Source organism: Glycine max, chromosome 2 (genome assembly GCF_000004515.6).
Source record: "Glycine max cultivar Williams 82 chromosome 2, Glycine_max_v4.0, whole genome shotgun sequence".
Classification (NCBI taxonomy): Eukaryota; Viridiplantae; Streptophyta; class Magnoliopsida; order Fabales; family Fabaceae; genus Glycine; species Glycine max.
This window is the reverse complement of record NC_016089.4, coordinates 49,958,507-49,982,735: the sequence shown is the minus strand read 5'-3', so window position 1 is coordinate 49,982,735 and position 24,229 is coordinate 49,958,507. Positions and strand designations below refer to the sequence as shown.

General features: G+C 29.8%; 4 protein-coding genes across 4 annotated transcripts; all 4 read left to right on the top strand.

Moving 5' to 3' along the window:
• Positions 1–1,833: 1,833 nt before the first annotated feature.
• Positions 1,834–6,355, top strand: LOC100800393 (WD40 repeat-containing protein). Its single transcript, NM_001255503.3, has 16 exons — positions 1,834–1,975; positions 2,052–2,209; positions 2,285–2,364; positions 2,440–2,535; positions 2,624–2,747; positions 3,205–3,263; positions 3,368–3,433; positions 3,884–3,954; positions 4,108–4,204; positions 4,662–4,736; positions 4,926–5,024; positions 5,273–5,416; positions 5,511–5,540; positions 5,630–5,692; positions 5,803–5,880; positions 5,976–6,355. Exons 1-16 carry the CDS (start codon positions 1,860–1,862, stop codon positions 6,051–6,053), a joined length of 1,434 nt encoding a protein of 477 aa, NP_001242432.2. The 5' UTR covers positions 1,834–1,859; the 3' UTR covers positions 6,054–6,355.
• A 1,427-nt stretch (positions 6,356–7,782) lies between these two features.
• Positions 7,783–9,211, top strand: LOC100526952 (ribosomal L18/L5e). Its single transcript, NM_001249498.3, has 2 exons — positions 7,783–7,927; positions 8,474–9,211. Exon 2 carries the CDS (start codon positions 8,479–8,481, stop codon positions 8,821–8,823), a length of 345 nt encoding a protein of 114 aa, NP_001236427.2. The 5' UTR covers positions 7,783–7,927; positions 8,474–8,478; the 3' UTR covers positions 8,824–9,211.
• Positions 9,212–12,560: 3,349 nt separating this feature from the next.
• On the top strand, positions 12,561–14,331 carry LOC100784156 (polygalacturonase). The gene is made up of 4 exons (XM_041013468.1): positions 12,561–12,686; positions 12,793–13,104; positions 13,201–13,719; positions 13,894–14,331. The coding sequence occupies exons 1-4, from the start codon at positions 12,561–12,563 to the stop codon at positions 14,110–14,112; spliced, it is 1,176 nt and encodes a 391-aa protein (XP_040869402.1). The 3' UTR covers positions 14,113–14,331.
• Positions 14,332–18,218: 3,887 nt separating this feature from the next.
• Positions 18,219–22,357, top strand: LOC100783621 (putative MO25-like protein At5g47540). The gene is made up of 11 exons (XM_003518524.4): positions 18,219–18,341; positions 18,602–18,763; positions 18,870–18,988; positions 19,088–19,165; positions 19,345–19,438; positions 20,195–20,254; positions 20,970–21,038; positions 21,572–21,670; positions 21,767–21,811; positions 21,903–22,005; positions 22,092–22,357. Exons 1-11 carry the CDS (start codon positions 18,219–18,221, stop codon positions 22,199–22,201), a joined length of 1,062 nt encoding a protein of 353 aa, XP_003518572.1. The 3' UTR covers positions 22,202–22,357.
• Positions 22,358–24,229: the final 1,872 nt, after the last annotated feature.

Sequence of the window (24,229 nt, the reverse complement as noted above, 5' to 3'; positions counted from 1 at the left end):
ATGGAGTCTAGATTGACTGTCTTTAATTTCTATTTATAAAAAAAAATTTAAATTATTGTCTCAACTCAATTCAATATCTCATGTTCTTTGAAGATATTTTTTTCAACATTCATGAATTAATGATAAATTTTGACTTAATAAACAATATTTTGTATAACATAACATTATTTAATTATATATATATATATATATATATATATATTATAAAACATGCGTGATAAGATTTAACTATACATAAGATTAATATATGCTTAATTTTACATTTTAACACTTAATTATTATAATTTTAGTACTTAAGTTTTTTTTCATGAATTTTATCACTCAAATTTTTAATTTTTTGCATTTTATCACTTAAGTTTATTTTTCGCAAAGTTAATTTACCACCAAAGTTTTTAACTCTTGTGCATTTTAAAATTATGTTGATAACAAAATAACGTTATTTTGCAAAAGTTGATAACACTTTTCAATGACACATCATCATCGGTAAAATGCACAAAAAGTTAAAAAATTGGATGTTAAAATAAATAAAAAACAAATTTGGGTGCACAAAAAAAAAGTTAAGGTGATTAAATATGCAATATATTATGTCAACAATATACATATATATATTACTGAATCTTGCCCAATATATTATCAAACTTCAATCAGGTCAAATTTATATACATATGAATAATTGATGCTGCCAATTTGAAACCAAACAAAGACAAAGATAAGTCAACACCACAAACGCCCTTATTATTAATGTAATGTAATGTAATTGGTAATGCATTAAGGTACAATTTTATAATTCAAGCTAGCAAACGATACTCGACCATAGTGTGAATATTTTTTCCCTTTAGAAATGGCATTGATAGGGATTCTACACTACACTATTGAAGATAAAATGTAGGAGACAATTTCTTGCCCATTTTATATATCTAACATTCAGCAGAGCAAGAAAACGCTAACAGTCATCATGCGTAGTCCTCCAGGTCAGTGGGCCTCCTGGTTGCCTTCTTGGGCCTGCTGCTTCCTTGGTTTGGATTGCTATCAGGCACGCAAGTTGAAATATTTATATATTAGATAGGGTTCCTAGCTAGTTATGATAAAAAAAATGAAAAAAATATTCTTTATGAAATGACCTTTTAATTATATAACTTAAATGCGAGAAACGCATATCATACACGACATGTATGCTACCCACACTTTTAAAAACTGTCTATATTCATGCCCTTTAATTCACATGAAAAATTGATAAATAAATAGAATCAATATAAAAAAAAATATAACCTTTCATATATTATTATTATTATTATTATCATCATTGTTATTTTTACACATAAAATTAAAACTAATTTTTATATTAAATGATAATAATAACAAATACATAATTATTTTTATGCTAGTTATCATTTTAATCATTATAATAAAATAAAAAATATAACTAATTTTATATACTTTTACACTAATTAACTTAAACCATTATTATAATAATAAAATATAACATTAATTTTATACTAATTAACTTAAAAAAATGTGTATGCAGGGAACATTTCAGGGAAAGGGGGGCTCGGGTCCCTGCATGCCCTTCTAGATTATTTTTCGTATGATCAAATGAACCACTAAGAACCCTCCCTTTAACATGTGTGAAGTGTTGTAATATCTAGTATTATTTTTCGTATCCTACTAATAAAAATATATAAAAACTCTGGAAGAGGTGTTGAAGGTGTACAAATAGAATCACCCATAATATAGAGACATGGTTGGCCTATATTGGGCCAAGGCCCATGAATTTTCACGGCTAAAGGGAGGGTTCTTCTTCATGTTTTTCTTTTTTCCTTAAAACCCTTTCCTGAGTTGCGTCGTCTCTCACTCATAAAATGATTTCTGCGATTTCGTGGGTGCCCAAAGGGGTTTCGAAGTCGGAACCTGTCGTGGCTGATCCTCCTCCCGAAGAGGAAATCCAAGAAATCATCGCCAGCCACACTACCAAAAGGTGGTCCTTTTGTTTGCTTCTTACAAAATTTTCATCAAATATCATAAAACCCCAACATCCAATTTTTTATGTGCAGTGGAGACAGTGACAATGAAGTCGCCAACAACGATGAAGTTGTGGCACAAGCATTAAACGTAGCTGATGCAGTTGGCAAAGCCTCCACCGGAAGCTGTGACGAAATAACCCTTGCGTTGAAGGACCTTGACATGGACCGTTATGACGACGAAGATGAAGGTACGTAATTCTGCATTCTGTATTATCACTCATTGCTTATGCTGCAGCATAAACTTACGCTTTTCATTTATTTAGGAATTGAGGTGTTCAGTTCTGGAATTGGTGATCTTTATTATCCCAGTAACGACATGGATCCATATATCAAAGATAAAAACGTAAGTTACACTTGTTGTCATTTTATTAGCGTTGCGGCGTGTGTGTGTCTTCTTCTTATTATCTCGATGCTTCAGGATGATGATTCTGATGAACTCGAAGACATGATCATCAACCCAACTGATTCTGTCATTGTTTATGCATGTACTGAGGATGAAGTCAGTTATCTTGAGGTGAGTTAGTTGTTTTATGACTTGTCAAGTCAAGTCAAGTCCTCGTATATTATATGTACTTATCACTTATTTCTTTCTGCAATGCCAGGTTTTGGTTATCGAGGATGCCGATTCTAGCGAAATGAACGTGTATCCTCACCATAATATCATTATTCCAGCATTTCCACTCTGCACAGCTTGGCTCGATTGCCCCCTTAAAGGAGGAGAAAGAGGTTCTTTTGCACGATATCTCTTCCGTGTGTATTTGTGTTGATCAAGTTGTTTGATTGTTTGTTTTGTGCAATTCAACTTTTCTCCCTCCCCAGCACATATCAATTACTTGAATTGAAGGGCTCCTAGAAAACTTGATAATATAACAAGTCTGAAGGAAAACTTGTAAACCGTCTTAATTATATGCTCTGATTATTTCTACCTTCATTTATCATCCAAAGGTGAAGTGAAAAAATTGTGTGAAAATTTGCATTTCATTAGAAAATAGTGAGATTAGTATGTGTTGTTAACTTCTGATGTGTATTCCATAAAAAAATTTCTCAAGTTTGAGTAACTTTCTAGGTTTGGACTACCTGAAATCACCACCATTGCAATTTGTGCTTAAAATTTTACTTGATACCTGCTTGATATATTTTTGCTTTATCTTATTAGCTTAAAATAATTTTAATATGATCACAGGGAACTTCATAGCTGTTGGTTCAATGGAACCTTCCATAGAAATTTGGGACCTTGATGTTGTAAGTGGTTTGAGTATATAAATTTAACTGTGCTGTCTGAAACTTCATATACAAAAAGAAAGATATTTTTTTCTGAATACCTTGTAATTTTCCTTTGCTCTCAGATTGATGAGGTGCAGCCATGTGTGGTTTTGGGTGGATTTGAAGAGAAAAAGAAAAAGGGGAAAAAGGTTTGTTCTACATTTTTGTTAATTTAAATCCCTTAGAATCACATGATTACCTCAAAATTAAGTTATCCAAGCCATCAGTTATTCAGAAAGTTTGAGTACATATTTGTTAACCAATGGTTTGGGCATATCTTTTGGTGTTTTCTGAATTTTGTAACTTTTTATTTGGGATTGTGAATAGCTTTAGATGGAACTGAAATTGCAGATGTCTTATACATATGAGGATTGAAGCTACTAGTATGAAAATCCATATTTTTGCTTTTACTATTTTATTAGACTTTCTTTTTTCAGAAATTGCACATGTCCCAACTGCACTTTTCAAAGCTTGATTTTCTGACAAGAAAGTGTTCATGGAACTGATAGAATACCCTTTCATCATCATTTTTTTTAATGCTTGTAGATTTTTTAAGTAAATATGTATGGTCATCTCTTATTAAAATTGTTTTTTTGCAGAAACCAATCAAATACAAAGATGACAGTCACACTGACTCAGTACTTGGTCTTGCTTGGAACAAGGAGTACAGGTTTGTTGAATTCAAACTGGATTCTGCTTTTATTTTCTCTGCTGGATGCTTTCTGATACCTAAAAGTTTACAAACACACACACACACATATATATATTACTTTTGAACTCTCTTCCTTGACACGTCTCTTGACATTTATTTTCTTAAAAAAAGGAATATACTAGCAAGTGCCGGTGCTGACAAGCGAGTGAAGATTTGGGATGTGGTTGCCGGGAAGTGTGATATTACAATGGAGCATCACTCGGACAAGGCAAGAAATTAGCTAGAGCATAATTTTTTTTTTTTTTTTGTCATTAGGTCAATTCATTTTAATGATGAAACTGACTTTTTTCTCTTCATGTTGACACACTTCTTTAGAATCATATAATTTAGAACTTTGGATATATGATTTAGAACATCAATAGACTGAGGTGATTTTTGCTGCACTATTATGAACCGAGATGGAACAGTTTTGATAATTAATCATTTAATCTTCAGCTTTGAATTAACTGCTTTATTCAATCTATATGTATATTTGAGAAACAACTTTGCAAGTCTTTCTTGGGTCTTTGTTGAGCAATGCTCCACAATTTTATAAGGGAAAAGATTTCTCCCTTCCTTAGTTGAATCATTCTTTGCAATGTCTTTTTTTTGTCTGTTATTACTTTAAAATATTATACATTTCCTGATTTCTTTCAGATTTATCTCTTGTCCATCTATCCTTACAGGTTCAAGCAGTTGCTTGGAATCATCATGCACCACAGGTTCTTCTTAGTGGTTCATTTGATCATACTGTTGTCTTGGTAATGATCCAATATTCCTTTGTTACTCAGCTTTTCTGTATTTTGCTCTGCCATTGATTACAAATTATATTGTACACTTTGGTTGTATATTGATGTACTAAAAGAGGCATTCCAATTAAAAATCTTGTTTTTTTTTTTGTTTAAAAATTCATATAGTTATCTAATATTTATAGCTTTTACACTTTGCAGAAGGATGGAAGGATGCCATCACATTCTGGCTATAAGTGGTCAGTCACAGCTGATGTAGAGAGCTTGGCATGGGATCTACATACTGAGCACTCGTTTGTGGTGTGTTATAGTTATTTCTAAGACCTGCATACTAACATTTCTTCTCTTTTTTTTTTCTTTACATTTTTTTGATTAAGCATACTAGCACTTTATGATTATTTACTTTATAACAGACAAAAAAAGGGTTTTTTTTTTTGGGGGGGGGGGGGGGGAGGGGACAATTCTTATTCTGTCAGATCAAATTTCAATTTTGATTTCTTGGATGGACAGGTAATGGTTCACTAATAGTGATTTAATTGTTCTGTTAGGTGAGTCTTGAAGATGGTATTGTCAAGGGTTTTGATATTCGGACTGCCAACTCTGATTCCTCATCAGATCTGAGTTCTACATTTACACTTCATGCACATGACAAAGCTGTTACCTCAGTATCCTATAATCCATCGGCACCCAATGTATGTATCTTCAACATTTTGGTTAGAATATCAACTGATTATGTATGTATTTTAGTTTAACCTGTGCCCTGTTGACATGACTTCACGCCCGCAGCTCCTTGCCACTGGATCCATGGACAAAACGGTAATAGTGAAGTCAATTTTGTTATTTTTCTGTATACTGTACTTTGCAGATTGGAATTCATCTCATTTGACTGCTATTGTTTGTCACAGGTAAAACTTTGGGATTTGTCGAACAACCAACCCTCTTGTGTAGCATCTAAATCTCCGAGAGCAGTATGTTTTTTTCTACTCATATATACCTAATGGGAAAGTTTCTACGAATCATAATATATTTGTTAAATTGGCACTGATGACTTTATTTTTATTTTTATGATGTTTGTTAGGGGGTTATCTTTAAAATTTCTTTCTCAGAGGACAACCCCTTCTTGTTGGCTATAGGAGGCTCAAAGGGAAAATTGCAAGTAAGTGAAAAGGGCTGATGAACAATACTTTCGTGCTCTTAATCGTTCTCTGATACTTTGTGAAATTGACTGTTGTAGCTTGTAATAATTTGTAGGTTTGGGATACCTTATCTGATGCTGGCATTTCTCGAAGATATGGGAATTACAAGAATAGATCGCAATCTGGGTCTTGAAGTTGTAGTCTTCCTTCCCGTACTGCTCAAGTTGTGTTGCATAAATCAAAATTTTGGGATTCACTGCAAAAATATGTTCTTGATTTATTCTTTTTTTGCATCCTAATAACCTTTATTTGAAATAGCATAAATTTGAATTGGTTGAACGTAAATTGTTGTGATTCCAATTTCCAACACTTTATAGTTTAGTTTGGACATCTTTTGGGGGGGCAAGGCCCAATGAAAACTACAAAGACATGCTCCCTCTGTTTTATGTTATTTGCCGTTTAAGATAATGTATATATCCATGGTCTTAACACTTCATTTTGATTCCTGAATGTAATTTTGAATTTTTAATTGAGTGTCACATATATATAAATTATTAGCATAATAATAATAATAAATGAAATTGAATAAAAAATAATTATATATTTTACATTTCAAATCATTAATAATTAATTTATTATATTTTATTAAGTTAAAATTCTAGCAATTTTTTTAACAAATAATATTGTAATAGTGATCAACAATATAACTGAATTGAAAATGAATAAATATATGAAAATCAAATTGGTTTTTCATTAGAATCAAATTAAAAATGTATATTATGTAAATATATGAATAATTTGAATAATTTATATTTAAAAGTCAGCATATTTATTTAATTAAGGATGAAATTAAAAGTAAAGAAATGTAAAGATTATTTTATTCTATCTAAGATGAAATTAGATATTTTTGGTTTCTCATTTTTTATTGTATTTTTTTATTTTATATATGACAAATATAATGAGTGAAATATATTATTGTAACATGATGAGCCACAATTATCTTTTTTTTAGAATATATTAGGCAAAATATATTTTTAACTTATGATAGATCATGTCTCATAATACTCAATCATTAAATAATGATGTGAAAATTTTACTGACTAAAATATAGGAATAATATGTAATACATTTGTCCCATTGAAAAAATGTGTAAGAAAATGATTCTCACACTTATATATTTTTTTTCTTTTGTGATTGTCAAGTTTTTTTGTAATTATCTTATTGTCATTAACATTATTTTCATAAAATTAATTAATTAATCTAACATTCTACACATATTAATAACTTAATTTTAGTACAAATAAAAAGTATATAAGAAAATAATTTGATTTGAATAGAAGATATTGTTTGAAACCTTGTAGAGTTTTATAAGTAATGTTGTGAATTTAGTACTTACTACTTTGACATAATCACATGTAAATTAGTTTGATATTTATAGTATAATTTAAATGATAGAATTACATAAAGAATAGAAATAAGATAATATGATAATATTTGTGTTAATAATTTTATATAACATGAGACTTAATTGAAAATTTGAAAAGTACTTTTCAAGAATCAAAATGACAATAAATGTTAAGTTCATGAATAAAAAAATTAGTAAGTAATTAAGTTCAAAAATTAAAATAATAATAAATTCAGTCACATAGATGTCATGTGATAATCATTTACTTTTATATCATCATAATATCAGGTTAGTACAACAGTTTGAGTTTATTAGAGAAAATTAATAATAGGATTTATTTGTTGTTTTTTGTTGTACATTCAGGGATAAAAATTTAATTTTTTATCTTTTAACAATCTAATTGAACCCAACAAATTCAAGGATGAAAAAGAAATATTTATCCTATTTTTTGTTTGGTGTAAAAATATTAAAATATTTGTTTTGGGATTAAAAGACAAACATTTAGGGGAAAAACCCTAAAACAAATAATTAGAAGGAGGGCGTGGTAACTTAAATATTTGTTTGACCGAGTGGGTGGTGAGAGCAAGAGCGAGAGCGAGGGTAATTGACTCTTGGAGTATAATAAGATTGTCTTGTGTTTTCTTGGATCAGATTCAGTTCAGGTATGTTTCCCCTTTCTCTCTCCGTATCAATTCAAGTTTTGTGTCACTTCGCCTCCTTCCATTTCTTATGCCCGTTAAGCAATGCCCACTACTTTGCGTTTCAACTGTTTGATCAAAATCGCCAATGATTTCTTTTCCTTTTTTTTTTATTTTTTTATTTTTTATCGTTTTACATATTTTTGGCTTCATCTTTAGCAGATTATTGCCCCCATGATCGTCTCCTACCTTTGCCTCACCACTCCTCCAATAGTTCACACATAACTCATCTTCCAGTTTTTGGGTTGCTCCAGCTGTTTTTGAATATTCTTAAGTAATTTTGCATTTTTACATGATACATATAACCAGTGGAAGAATGTTGAAAGGGGGAAACGTTTATATTTAGTTGATATTTTGAATTTTGCATTTACCAATGAAATGCTTCATGCTTGGCTTCTGGTTTGATAATACAGTTTTCCAATGTGAATGGGAGTTTGATAATTTTTTTGAGATAGTTGTTGGTTTCTTGAGTTATATACTTGTATTAACAAGGATTATATTGCAAGACAGATAATATGGTTATCCCACCCCCAGTGAGGCCTCCCAGGATTACACAATTTCTCAAACCTTATGTTCTGAAGATGCATTTTACCAATAAGTATGTGAGTGCCCAGGTGATTCACACCCCAACTGCTACAGTAGCCTCTTCTGCAAGCTCACAGGAGAAAGCCTTGAGATCAAGCTTGGAAACTAGTCGCGATGTCGCTGCAGCTGCAAAGATTGGGAAGATACTAGCAGAACGCCTTTTGCTTAAGGACATTCCTGCAGTTTCTGTTCACTTGAAGAGAGAACAGAAGTATCATGGTAAGGTTAAAGCGGTTATTGATTCTATCAGGGAAGCTGGTGTTAAGCTGCTTTGAGCATGATTGTTTGTGGATGTTTAATTGTACCTTAGAGAGAACAACCTTGTTGGATCTTGTCTTCATTTTTATTTTTAAGTTGCCATCATAACTGGGAGCTCATTACTTTACTAGAAATAAGATGAGTGTTGATGGTTGCTTAGAGTGTGGAGTGTGTTTGTTTTACTCATTTCCCACTTTCCAATGCACTTCCAACAGTTTGCAGTTGAAACTTGCAAACCCATGTTCAACGGAAAAGACACAAAAACTTGCTTCCTATTTTTGTGCATTGGAAGGTGTGTACCGTTTGCATGATGTTGGTGTTCAACTAAACTAAGGGTATTCAAACACACCCTTAATATCTTTTTGCCTAAGACCGTAAAATTGCTTGAAGGAATAGTTACATAAGATATCAATTGTGATCAGCTCACCAAAATGGTAGATAGACTTTGACTAACAGAACAGTGCTCTCTTGCTTGGATTTTAACACTGACCGAAAGATGATGCAGCTACTTGATCTACCTAAACCCAAAGGATTGAAGGAAAGTTTATTAGAACACATTATAGGGACATTTGGAATGTAAAATAAAAAGAAAAACAAAACAAAACAGATATCTACAAGAAACAGCAAGGTGACAGCACTTTAGAAATGGTTGGTACTGAGAAGTGTCCCGAATTATCCTTTTTGGGATGACTTAACAATAACGCTTGCAAAGGTGCAGTCTAATTCTTAGTTTTAAACAGCAGAGGCTGATAAGAAGCTCAGTCTAATTCTTAGTTTGTCACTGTAGACCTCAGTCAAAGATGGACAAAGAAGAATGAAGAAGCTATAGAAAAATGTCCAATCTTACAGCAAAAGTAAGATGACATCCAAAGTATTTTGAACTCAAAGCTACTATATTGTTCAGAGGAATCGATATCATATTTCATAGTCAACCACCCCCACCCCCTATATTCAAGCCTACCCTTTTATTCAATACAATGAAAAAAGAAGAGCTCTGAGCCAGGCCTTGTCATCAGCATAGGAAGTTTGGGCAAATACCATGATGAAAACCCATTATTGGGGTCAGAACCAGAAATTGCACCCTGAATTTGTTTCCAACACTCGCACTATTGTTTCCTGTGCTTCCATTGTATTCTATAAAGTTCATTCCGAAATGAGCTTTTTGGTATGCAAAGAGAAGTCCAGGAAATACAAGTGGAAGTGCAAGAAACAACATCCCATCAAGAATGGTGCATGGATCAAAACATAGCCTTCTTCTCCTAGTAGAATGACCTAGGGTTTTCATCTTGAAGATATTATTATTGACAATGTTAACAATCCTATATAGACTAGCAATATTACCCTATAATTGATGCAAGCACATTTACTTGAAAATTATTTATGTTAGACACAAACACATCCAATTAGTTCCCTTTCCCTCTGCAATAAAATTAGCGATGTTATCCGGGGTACTATATTTTAGTACCACATTATGTATCACTCTAATACACTTTCCATTATTAGTTACTAATTGGATGATCCGTACATGCATTGATTGTAAAATTATTTGAGTAATTGTATGATTTTGTTCTTAATTATTTAACATAATTTTTCAAACTGTCCATTGCTTTTTCATGTCGATTAACAACAATTTATTTACAAAAACATTTTAATGCATCAAATAATTGTTGTAGCAACTAAAGTAAATTTGTTAAAAGAAAAACTGCAACCAAATAAATTCAATTTGAAATATCTTATATAGTATTTTTTTACTACAATATTAGTACAAAGTAATTCACGGTAAAAATAATGATCAATATTAATATCTTATATGATACAATTATATAATCTAATAATTCTATAATTATATAATATGAGGTGCAGGGGTTAATTATTGTATTATTTGATATGAATGCATCATGAGATTTCAAGTTAATAAAATTTTATCACAAAATTAATTTGCTACTTTGATTTATTCTTTAAAATAATTCAAATTCGTTCATCTGAAATAAAATGAAAATGATAAAATATTGGAGTTAAATTTATTTATAAATACACAAAATCATGAGTGAAACTCAATAGCTTAGTATTAAATAAAAGGTGAGAACTACCCTATAATAGTAGAATAATAAAGATAATTTACAAAAATACCCACTATATGATACATATTTGACAAACTAAGACCTACGTGCATTTATGCACGTGTGCGCACGCATACACATATTTGATGAATATTAATAATGATATGATACACATATATGAAACACATATTTGGTAAATATTGACAGATACGCAGATATAAAATACGCATATATGATATGATACATATTAATTAAAGATAATACACAAATATCATAGCATATCAGACATAGTATATAATATATTTGGTAAAGTGACTTGACTATTCTCAAAATAAATCAAATACATTATGCGTATGATATACATTTAAATATGCATAGAAATTTATTAATCATAATAATGTATATAATTACAACAAATCCAAATTAAAAGTATATTTTCTAAGTTACCACGAATAATATAATATAAATCATTATCATTAATATAGTATCAATCTTATTTCCTTTTTAAGTATCACAGAAGATAACTTTATTTTTGGTTTATTTAAAAATACATAAATTAAGTTTTATTGAAAATATGTTTATGTCATATTTAGAGTTTTATTATATAAAATATTTTTTTAAAATAAGTCATCATGAATTAAAATATGTTTATATCATCTAATAAGTGTAATTTAGTTAATAACACACTGAATTTATAGGAATGACTTATTTTCAAAAAAATATCTTAAACAAGTATATTTTATTCTTACAAAATCTTACCTACATACTTTTACCTTTATCATAATATTAAATTAAAATAAAGTGTACATTTACACATGTTTATATATCTTGTCAAACTTTTATATATATCATGACATGTCTTTTAAAAAAGACATGACACATAAAAAATATTAGACTTATATCTAATAAAGTCTAGTTTGGTGTAGCCTATTTCCATTCTTATACTTTATATATGTCTCTTGTCTACATTATATATTAAGGATTTTGTTATTTTAAAATAATGACGAGAAACAGAAAATAAATACACTCAATTTTTTATTAGAAAATCAATGATTTAGAATTGTGATAAAATAAAATAAATATATTGACAAAGTCTACTGTTAGTTATCGTCTCAACTGTTTATTTTTTAATTAGTGGTAATTATCGTTACACTTTATCTAAAGTGGGTTAATGTTTCATAGGTTATATGAATTATTTTATTAATTATTATTATAAGGAATTTCAAATTAAATTCTTAACTAATCTTATTGATCCCTTGTAAAAAAAAAAACTAATGTTAATTATTGATTCTTTCTTTAACTAGAACAAAGATGAAATTGTTAACTTTGTTGGTTAAAGGATGCAACTCTCTTTCTTTCTCGGACATACCATCCCTTATCTGTCTTTCAATATTTTAGTTCTAATTTCGGCTAAAATAAAGATGTTATAAAGACAAAATCTCAAATTATTCCCTCTGGAATAAATTTTAGTACAGGGAAATAATATGTAATAATGAATTGCCATTAATAGTTACAACTCACACTCAGAAAAAAAAAAGTCACAACTCACAATCTCAACCACACAAATTACAACAGAAGTTTGTTCACTTTGTTAACTGTTATAAAGCTTTGCAACTCTACTATAAATAGTGTTCCGGCCACCATGTTTTGAAAACAAAATTCATTACAAGATAGCAAAGTTCACCAATAACAACATGGATATGAAGTTGAATATTCCACCAATTGTTTTATACTTAGTGTTGACTATTTCTGGTACAGCTCAATCAGTTGGCATCGATATAAAAAAATTTGGCGGAATACCAGATGCAGATATAACACAGGTAACATCTTGTTGAATTCACTTTTAAAAAGGTTGAAGATTCTATTGATTATTATTATTTACCACTATTGTGTTTGATTTGTAATTTATATATATATTTTCTCAAGGCTTTCACGGATGCTTGGAAAGTAGCATGTGCATCAACAAGTGCAAGCAAAATTTTAATTCCAAATGGGACATACAAGATGAAAGCAGTTGATGTAAAAGGTCCTTGTATGGCTCCCATTGAAATTCAGATTGATGGCACAATTCAAGCACCGGCTGACCCAAATGCACTAGACGGGGCTAAGCAATGGGTCAAAATTGGATATGCTAACTTTATTACCTTATCAGGTAAAGGTATTTTTGATGGTCAAGGTGCAATTGCTTGGAAACAAAATGATTGTAGAACTAACACGAATTGCAAGATACCTTCCATGGTAAATAACATAACCATTTCAATTAATCTCAAATTGCTAGCACTAGTGCATCTATCAAAACATGCTAATGACTTCAGTCTATTTTTTTGTAAACAGAATTTTGGTTTCAATTTCGTGAATCATTCAATGGTTCGGGGCATAACTTCTAAGGACAGCAAAAGCTTCCATGTCATTCTTTTTGGATGCTACAACTTCACATTTGATGGCTTTCACATCAGTGCTCCAGAGACTAGTATCAACACTGATGGAATTCACATTGGAAAATCGACTGATGTGAAAATTCTTAACACCAACATTGCCACCGGAGATGATTGCGTCTCACTGGGAGATGGCAGCATACATGTAACTGTCCAAAATGTGAATTGTGGACCTGGCCATGGCATTAGTGTTGGAAGCCTTGGCAAGTACACGAACGAAGAGCCTGTGAAAGATCTTTTAGTCAAAAACTGCACTTTGACAAATACTGAGAATGGTGTGAGGATCAAGACTTGGCCTAATTCTTCACAAACTTATCTTGTCACTGATATGCATTTTGAAGATATTACCATGGTTGATGTCTTGAATCCGGTGATCATAGACCAAGAGTATTGTCCTTGGAATCATTGCCCAAAACAGGTATATATATATAAAACTCAGGAGCTATTCTTAAATTTAAATGTCTTAATTTATTCATTATCCTCTCTATAATCATATTAGATCTGCTATTAAATTAAATAACTGAACATGCAGTAGAGTGAGGTTTCTTATACATTGTTTTTGTCTATTTTGCGCATGCTTGAAATGGCTTAGAGTCCATCAAAAATAAAGATACGCAAGGTTTCCTTCTCGGATATTAAGGGCACTTCAAAAAGCAAGGAAGGAGTGATTTTTATATGTAGCAAAGCTGTACCATGTGAGGACGTGGAACTAAATAATGTTGCTCTTACATTCAAAGGAGATCCAATAGTTGCTAAATGTGCTAATGTCAGGCCCAAATTTGCAGGAAAAGCTCCTCCTTGCACCGCTTAAGAGACTTGGGTTGACTCAATATTAATTCTGGTTGATTAGATATTTCTTTTCTTTTTTACTTTTTCTATATAACCGTAGTAGAATAGGTGTCTTAAAAAATTACTTTAGTAGTGTAAGGAGAATATGAGAACTATTTCAAGATTCTATAGTTATGATAAGATCCTAAACAGATATAGAATGATCGATCTCAACTATCAAATATGACACCTTTTAAGTTTACAAGTTTTCTTCATATTTTTATATTTCATTAGGAGCCCTTCTTTCTTTGTTTCTTTCTCTCTCTTGAGAAGCATATTTACGAGCCCTTCCTTTAGTAGGGTTGGGAAGAAGACCAATTATACAGAACAAGCAATAATCAAACAACTTGTTTAACAAAAAGATACATGCTAGAAATATGGAGCAAGTAACCATAGTTTCGACCATTTTTTTTATCTCATCTGCTGAGGTGGTGATCGAGCCAAGCCATGCAGAGTGGAAATGCAGGAATATTGATATCATGATATCAATTTCGCAAGAATTTGCAAGGAAAAAAAAAATCTTCCGTTGCATGATGATCTCAATATATATATAAAAAATCTTCCGTTGCATATTGATATCATAATTCTTATCTTTAATTACAACAAATATGCCTAAAAACTTTCCTGTATATAAAAGATTCTACGTTTTTTTTTGAAAACTTAAAAGATTCTACGTTGTTACCTTAAAAAAATCATTATTACAAAATTAACTAATAAATTATACGTTCAACTAATTAAGATATATTTGAATAATATAATTGAGAATATACATTTATCGAAACGTATCATACCCATGATTGATTGCTTGTCCCGTCTATATAGACCATGAGGAAGGGTCTTTGTTCTAGATACTCTGGTTATGATAAGTTAGAATTTATTAAAAAATATTAATTTCAGTAGGTTTTACTACTTAATTAATATTTTTTTAAATTTATATTAAATGAGAAACAAATTAAATTTATTAAAATGGTAATTTTTAATAAATTCTAATCAAGATGATCTCTGAAATTACATATGTTGAATTCTGCTTTCTAAGACAATAACCAGATCTTCAAGAAAAAAAATGAAGACCGTAACCATTGCTGTAATATATATCAGTGCCGGATATTATTATTATTATTATAATAATAAAGAGAAATATTAGGATCACACTGTCAAACATACTTGTCTGGTTCTCCAAGTTTAGTAACTTTATATATATATATATATATATATATATATATATATATATATATATATATATATATATATTTATTTTTTTTTTTTCAATTTTAAGATGCAAACCATTGGGTTCATCCAAAATCAAAGCTGTATATATGCTTTCCTCTTCGTTATAGCTTCCTTTTTTTTAATTGATTTAGGTTGATTTCTCTATTTTTTAAACTTACTTACTTTCTCGTTTTGTATCCTCAAATTTTTATTAAAAATTTCGGAAAACCAAATAAAGGTGTCTCCAACTGGTATGATTCTGTAACAAATTAAATAATATAGTTAAATCTGAAATGCCAACAAGAAATAATCCAAACGATAATAAATTTAGCCAGAGAAGAAATCCACACCAATCTCTTCGTTCCACTCACTGCCAATTATATCCCTCATTTTCCTCTCCTGTCATCAGCTTCCATGTTGTCGGTGCTTCATTCAATGGATCAATGCCCCCGTGTCCTTGTTATTGATTTATTTCTTTTATATTTGTTTCAAATATGAAAAAGGGGCAGCGCCTCTATGGTTGAAGATGACAATTTGGGTCTTAAAAAATATAAATTTGTTAAACTTACAGGCAAACAAGTTCAAGTTTCAAATTTCAAAAAATGAAGTGAGGTAGACGACCAATTAAGAGGAGTGTGTTTCAGAGGCTAATCCTAGCATTCTTCTTTTTGTAAAAGATAAAATAGAGAGTACTATAGTTTGCTCCGATTTAGCATATTTTTATAATGTGATTAATAAGTTTTTTTTGTTAAAGTAAATTATAGTTCTTTAAGAGTAAATTATAGTTAATTTACTAATTTTTATTATTAATTCATAAAACTTTTTTATAACATTTAAAATTCATCAATAACATTTTTTAAAAATAGATATTTAGTTTAGCTTAATGTAAACATATTTTATAATTTAGTTGGTGATACATGTGGTGTAAATTAAAAGGATCGAACTTAATTGATTGAGTGATGGAGTAATATGTGAGCAGTGACAATTCCATAAGAATTTTTTAGTATGAACAAGAAATAGTTTTTTAATATCTTTACAAAAGATAAATATTATAAGTTTTTATAAAATACATAATGTATGACAAAAGAATACTTAAGCTTTTACAAATTATAATGATTCTTTATGCATTTTTATTGAAAATATTATATGATTGTTTCATTATCAATATTATAAAAAAATATCTCTATTCATGTAACTAAATAATTATTCAACCATTTATCTTCTTTCGTGTGATTGCACATCCTATTTTTTCACAAAATTAATTACATATAAATATCTTAAATAACAAAATCTATTAATCCATTTATTACTCTATTTAAGAATTGAGATGAAATGATCAAATCAAAACATTTAGTGTAAGTTAGTAAAATAATAGTTATGTTCTATTGAATGTTTATTACACAAGTTAGAGCATTAAAAATTATGTTATTATTTTTAAAAAGTTCAATTTGATCTCATAATTTATATTAGATTCAATTTAGTTTCTTTATTTTTAAAATTTATAATTAGGTCTTTATTTTTTAAAATGAATACAACTTGGTTTCATTTTTTGAAAATATTAAAATGATAAAAGAAAAATGAAATTAAATTGAACTTATTTTAAAAAAATAAAGAATCTCATTGAACCTCTTAAAACTAAAGAGATTAAATTAAACCTAAAAAATAAATTAAAGATCTGAGATAATAATTAAATCTAAAAATTAAAAGGATAAAATAGTAAAATTAATATCAATCTATTCTTTTTTTTCCTCATATTTTTTATATTATCTTATAAGAACAATACCTATTTTTTAATTAAGGTATTGTTTTTATTACACACATATATGAGTAAAAAGAAAAACTTAGTGGAGGCAAATGCCCTCACACTACACCAAATAGATCCCTTTGTGAGCGTTCTAAACTCTATGTTATTATATTCAATTTTTTTTTAAAAAAAAAAAACACCAAACACCTGATGTGAGTATTACTGTTCGTGAATTTGTTCAGAAAAAAAATTGATCACTAATGTTTATCATCACAAAAGGCAGGCGTGATATGGATTTGTGGTTGCAGGTGAGTAACACCACCTCTCTGACCTATACTATTACTACGGCTACTTTAAACTAAAATATTCTGTAAATGAATAACCAACCTTTTCCTCTGCTTCTTTCAGATAATTTTTTTTATTTTTATCATGGACTTGTTTGCTCATCAAGAACATTTGTTGGTTTCTTCGACTAAAGCCACTTTTTCTGTTATTTAACGTGTTCATCTTGCTTGTTCCTGGGATCATATTAAAATAATTTATATTAGGGAACATATTAAAACAGGATGTACACAAATTCAGTTTCATAATGAAACTTTGATGCTGACATCTCCTGTTATGCCAGAATTTAGGGAATTAGATACTATATAACTAGGCTAGGCCGGCTAAATAAAGAAGCAAAAATGAATTTGGTCTGTAATGACTTTGTTGAGAAATGTTTGCAATTGGTAGGGAAATGTCCCTAATTTAGAGGAATATTTTTTATGAAAATATTAATAAAACGCACGACATACATACACGATGAAGAATGGTCTTTTATTTACTATTATTTAAATTTAAACCTAAGTTGTTAATAATAACAACAACAAGAAGAAATTAGTAGGTATATTGAGAGGGAATGCAGGGATAATGCGTCAGGTTTGCACATACAGATTGTTAAGTTGCTATTTTATTTATCTGTATCGATCTCTGAATTGAACAACTCACCCTGGTTTTCTTATTCCCAAAATAAATAACCGTTTCAAACATTGTGCGCACATACATAAAAATACGTCTTCAATTCCCTTCCCTAATCTCATTTCATTTGACATGTGAATGCAAAACCCTAATTAACAATTACATTGCAATCCAGAGAGATGAAGAAAGCTCTTTTCAAGCCAAAGCCCAAAACACCAGTGGAGCTCGTGCGCCACGCCCGGGAACTCATCATCTTTCTGGACTCCAATGCATGCACTCGTGAAAGTAAACGCGAAGAGAAGGTAATTAATCAATGTCTTCCTTCCATCACATAATTAAAATTACGTACCTTGTCTTACCTGCGTATGCATTCATTCATAATTCACGCTTCAGCACCAACATAATTAACATACACGTACAACTTTTGAAAAAACTGATTTGATAGGTTTTTAAATTACAGTTTCGTCGAACTTTTTTAATTAATGTTGTGAAAAATAAAAAATAATTAAATGTTGACGTTGCAATCAAAATCATATATAATTTAGTTTAAAATGCGTTGCAGCTATCAGACCTAAGCAAAATGATACTGGAGATAAGGACTGTTCTTTACGGAAACGGCGAATCAGAGCCAAATGCCGATGCGTGTTCTCAGATCACGCGAGAGTTTTTCAAAGATGACACATTTCGCCTTTTCATTCTCTATCTGTCAAATCTTAAACTTGGGGTACCCATTTTCATAGTTCACCGTCCTCCGTTACGTTATATATGTTTTTTTTTTTTAATTTCTAGCATATTTAAAAATTAATTCATATATACGTATATGTTGGTAGGCACGCCAAGATGCAACCCACGTGATTGCAAACTTGCAAAGGCAGCGGGTTAATTCGCAACTAATTGCTTCTCAGTACCTGGAAAAAAATCTAGATCTTGTGGACATGCTCATAGGCGGGTATGATTTATGTGATACTCTACATTGAATTTTCAATTTTTATTTCATATATAGTTCCAGTGTGCTGGATAAATGGTTAATGAAAGTTTATTTAATTAGTTATGAGAAAGAGGGTGACATTGCTTTGACGTATGGTGCGGTTGCAAGGGAGTGCATACGCCACCAGAGCGTTGCAAGGTACGCAATTTAAATCATCTCTTAATTAATTATTCATGTCAACATAGATCTCATACTTAATTGTTAACTTTCGGAGATTAAAAAAAAATGTAGCAAAGGATCTTGCGTGGCTGACTTTGAAATTTTACTTTCTTGTTCATTTTTTCTAAATTCTGACTAGTTTAATTTATGTTTTTTAGGCATGTTTTGGAATCAGAGCACATGAAGAAGTTTTTTGACTATATTCAGCTACCAAACTTTGAAATAGCATCAGATGCTGTTGCAACTTTTAAAGTATGCTTGTGATACTATGTCTTTTAATTTCCATTCACAAATCTAAGCCTAATTCTCATTATTTACATGTTTTTCATTTTACTTGCATCGCAAGAAAGGCCCTAATTTATATATCTCTGGTATATCTTATGCATATATACGTTTGTTATATTCTAGATTCTATAATGGACAATGGAGCAAAAGGCATAAAGGATAGTGCTTTTTTTTTTTTTGCATTTTCCTAGATAAAATGAAATATGTGATGAAAAAAATACAAAAAGAAAGAGAAAGAGAAGTTGTAAAAGAAATGTATGAGAAAGTATCATCCATAGTATATTTTTCCTTTGTTTTCTGCAACATCCAAACAAATAATATCCTTAAACTATCCAGGTTTATATTGATTTGAATGTATGTATTCGAAGAACTCTTTGTATTTGGGAATGTGTTTTATGAGAATTATTTTGTATAAATAGGTTTGGACAACGAAAACCGATTAACTAAAATATATATTTGTTTATCAGTAAATGTTATTTTAATAATTTTATTAGAAATACTTGTAAAAATGATTCAAATTTGGGATCTTTTTCTCTTCTCTTCTCCCCTCTTATGATTATTTTTTCAACCATCATATCGATCTTATATTGCCTCTGATTAAATCAAATGTTTGTCATATCATGCATATCTTGTTAATAAAGTTCTGGGTACTACTATTTTACTCTTACAGCAAATTCATTAGCTTGAAATTAAGCTGATCCATTCCCTGACTGATGTACACAGGAGTTGTTGACAAGGCACAAATCTACAGTTGCTGAATTTCTTTCTAAAAATTATGACTGGGTAAGTACGCCAAAGTCTACTTAGTATATATTTATGCCATGCATGCGCAAGGTACATGTATTCATCCTCTGTAAATTAGAGAATGTAAAAGCAATCAAGGCGGTAGAAGAGGGATAGAATTTTCCCCTATCATTGTTTTATCTTCCATGCAACATGCGTGTTAGTAATAGTTTAAATTACAATATTACAAAGGTTTCAGTTGTCATTTAGTTCGTGGCTTTCTCGGCGGAATGTAACGATTGGCACCTTATATAATTGGTCGATCAATATGTGTAATTGTAATAAGATAAATAGAGTCAATAATGATTTACATAAGTAATAACGATTTGTATTGTTTAATCAAAATAAGTCAGAATTTAAATTTTTATTTATCATTAAATATAAAATAAATTGTATTTAGAAAAAAATACTTCTTATCTTATATGAATTGAAGGTCTCAGACAAAGATTTGTTATTATTTTTCAGTAAAGATAATTTCATAAACAATATCATGATTATTAAAAAAAATATAATAGAGTTATGAATCAAAAACTTATTCACATTGGAGTCAATTATTTGATTAAAAGAAGCCATATATAGCTTCTTTCACAGTCCACAAATTTATTCTAACATAAATAATTTGGTTGTTTTCATACAATATATAGCTTTTCAAGTATTGTATTTTTATCAATATTTTAAGATATTATCAGCTAAAAGGTTTTACTGTGGCTGTCAGTTCTTCAAAGAGTACAACTCTCAGTTGCTGGAATCCACCAGTTATTTCACTAGACGGTACGCTATCAAGGTATAAATAATTTCTTCTGTGGTTGATTACTTGATTCCTCAAGTCTGAAATTCATTCTAAAATTCATTCTAACATCAACTGTCCATTTTAACTGTTTGCATTAGTCACTATTCTTTATCAATATTTCACCATTGCTTAGAAACTTGAGCGTATTTCGGTAAATAATTTAGTTAAATGCTTGTGAGGGTTTTTTACGCGAGACTGATGACAGCTTAATTATAATTAAGCGTATTTAATTGAATAGGCTTGTATTACTGAGTTTTATTGTGAAACTTATTGATAAAGTTGAATAAATTCTACAGAAACTGTTCCTAAAGCTTTTATTTTACCTCTCATGATATTTTTCTCATTACTTCTGCAACTACTGATCCACTAGTGTGTTTAATGTCATTGAATCAGACAGTTCGAAAGTAGTTGAACTGTTCTATAATGTTTGATGTTGATTGTGCTGATGATTATATAATGGTAGCGGTGTATTTTAAACACAGCACTAAGACGTACTGTCCTAATCATAGTAATCAAATATGTTACAGTTATTGGGGGATATGCTATTGGATCGCTCGAATGCTGCGGTAATGGTCCAGTATGTGAGCTCGTTGGATAATATGAGGATCCTCATGAATCTCTTAAGAGTATGCTTTCTTCTATACTCAAAATTTTCAGACTTGCAAATACATGAAATAAAAGCACTTATTTATTTGTCCACTTTTTCCCCCCTTAATTTGCAGGATTCAAATAAGACAATTCAATTGGACACCTTCCACGTTTTCAAGGTGTATATTGGAATGGAGCGAATATATATTTTTAAATAGATTCTTCTAAACTGAATGTTCTTAGTTTAAATTTAATTGTTTTAATTGACAGCTATTTGTTGCAAATCAAAATAAGCCTCCTGAGGTTGTCAGCATCCTTGTTACCAACAAACATAAGCTTTTGCAATTTTTGGACAACTTCAATAATGACAAAGGTATAAAAGTTCTTGCTTCACTTCTAATATGTATAGTTTTAACTGGTCGTGTGAGTTAACTAATTTTGTCCTTCCTTACTTTTCAGCGGACGAGCATTTTCAAGCAGATAAACAACAAGTAATTAGCGAGATAATAACTCTTGAACACAAGGATCGTCCATGCACAGCTTTGGACAATTGTGAAGTTCCATGTTGAATACTTAGTGTCCGGATTTTTAACAATCTTTTCAATTTCTCCAAGTCACACTTTGCTACGTGAAGTCGCTCGATCGTGTTTTTTTTTTCTTTCTTCTGAATGTCATTCTCAATGGGAAGAATCAAATATACTTCACCGTAAACAGAAGACAAAACGAATTTTGATTAACTTATTATTTGAATTATTTGTTTGTTTGACTTTATTTTCTGTTAAATTTATACTCCCTTTTTGTCCATATAAATATATATATATATATATATATATATATATATATATATTTACTTTAGTGTAAAACTTTATTGTTTTTTACTGCAACCAAAATCAATATTGAGATCTGAATAAGTTTTCGGGCTAAGAGCAAGACATTTTAGCTTCCAAAACTAACTATTTTCACTTAGCTGGACTGAACTTTACTCTTGCTTGTCAATACAGGAGAGTATTCTAGTACCTTTTTTTTTATTTTAATATTATCGTTATTTAAAAAATTGTTTTGTTGTCTATCATTAATTAATGGGTTTTTTTTCTTAACAATTAAAAAAAACTAAATTACTAAGTTGATCCCTCTATTTATTTAATTAGTTCAAATTTTATCTTTCCATAATTAAAAACTCAATTTGGTTCCTTAACTTTCAAAAATTAGAGAATGTTGCTCTTTTTGTCTAATTATGAGAACGCCATTAACTTCTTGTATACGTGGCATAATAATAAAAAAAAGTGGCGTACAATTAGTACATCTCCATTACAAATTTCGATGGTGTTGACAAAAAAATAACATTGTGTCAATTTTAACAATTAAAAAAATAAATAAATTGATGGAATAAATTAGTAATTTAGCAAAAAAAACACACATATTGTGTCTATATAGCAAAAAAGTCATAGCAATATTGTTTTAATTTGGTTAAACTAATAATTTAATCTTTATGTGTTACACATTCTCATCGTTTTGGTCCCTTATGTAAAAACTTGTTAAATCGATCCTAAAATATGTGAAAATATTATCATTTTAGTCTAATATATTGTCATGACAATGACTCTAAAAGTCTATGTATTCTTAATTTGGTTCCTATTGATAAATCATATTTTTAGATTAGTTCTTTATACGCATAGCACATTCTTATTTTATTCACTTTACTATAAAAATTGCTCGACGAATAAGAAACAAAATAAAAATGCTGAATGTGTTACATAAATAATGATCATATATTAATTATGAATACACTGTATATGTATAGGAATCAAATTCAAATTTTAAAAGCGTCTTAACAATCAAGACGGTTTGTATGGCATCATGACTACATAAATCAAATCAATAACATTAATTTGCATTTATAGTAACTAATTTAATAAGTTTTTACCTATGAAGATCAAATTAAAAATGTGTAAACGTGTATAAAAACTAAATTATGTGTATAACCTTACAACTTTTTTCCTCTTAGTTTAGAATTCAAATTATGAACATAAATAAAGGACGAGTAACCACTCATTTCATTTGCTTAAAAAAAAATTGTTGGGTAAAATTTCTGAACATAAATGATTATGGCATGGCTTCAAAGCGAAGCACAATATGCAAACATCAACCTCCAGTATCTTGTGAAGACAATGCAATGACTAGAATGAAAAGGAGTAGCCGCACTCCATCGACATAATAATATCTCAGTTTTGATTATATATTTGCCCTCTACTCCCACCGCTAGATACAAAACCAATCACATTCTCCCATTTCTACCAAACGCACATACACCAACTAGTCTTTCCTTCGAAGTCAAGCATCAAACTACATATACTATTTCCAACGTCAAAGAAAGAAAGCACTAACGATTTTCACTTATTACGTGCCCAAAATCCATAATGATATAGCAAAAATAAACATGAGTTTGACTCTCGTTTCATATGAAAATCTTATTAAAAATAATATGTAAGTATTTTTTTTAAAAAAAAAAAAATTGAAATCTATTCTAATTCTGATGAACTCACGACTCAATTCAACCAAGTTTTTTAATAATAAAAAAATCCCCCATCATTACAAAA

Coding starts and splice junctions, on each gene's coding strand:
- LOC100800393 (NM_001255503.3), top strand. CDS start 1,860: ATGATTTCTGCGATTTCGTGGGTGCCCAAAGGGGTTTCGAAGTCGGAA. Junction 2,748..3,204: donor CCTTAAAGGAGGAGAAAGAG/GTTCTTTTGCAC, acceptor ATATGATCACAG/GGAACTTCATAGCTGTTGGT. Junction 4,737..4,925: donor TTGATCATACTGTTGTCTTG/GTAATGATCCAA, acceptor TACACTTTGCAG/AAGGATGGAAGGATGCCATC.
- LOC100526952 (NM_001249498.3), top strand. CDS start 8,479: ATGGTTATCCCACCCCCAGTGAGGCCTCCCAGGATTACACAATTTCTC.
- LOC100784156 (XM_041013468.1), top strand. CDS start 12,561: ATGGATATGAAGTTGAATATTCCACCAATTGTTTTATACTTAGTGTTG. Junction 13,105..13,200: donor ATTGCAAGATACCTTCCATG/GTAAATAACATA, acceptor TTTTGTAAACAG/AATTTTGGTTTCAATTTCGT. Junction 13,720..13,893: donor GGAATCATTGCCCAAAACAG/GTATATATATAT, acceptor GAAATGGCTTAG/AGTCCATCAAAAATAAAGAT.
- LOC100783621 (XM_003518524.4), top strand. CDS start 18,219: ATGAAGAAAGCTCTTTTCAAGCCAAAGCCCAAAACACCAGTGGAGCTC. Junction 18,764..18,869: donor TGTCAAATCTTAAACTTGGG/GTACCCATTTTC, acceptor ATATGTTGGTAG/GCACGCCAAGATGCAACCCA. Junction 21,039..21,571: donor CTAGACGGTACGCTATCAAG/GTATAAATAATT, acceptor AATATGTTACAG/TTATTGGGGGATATGCTATT.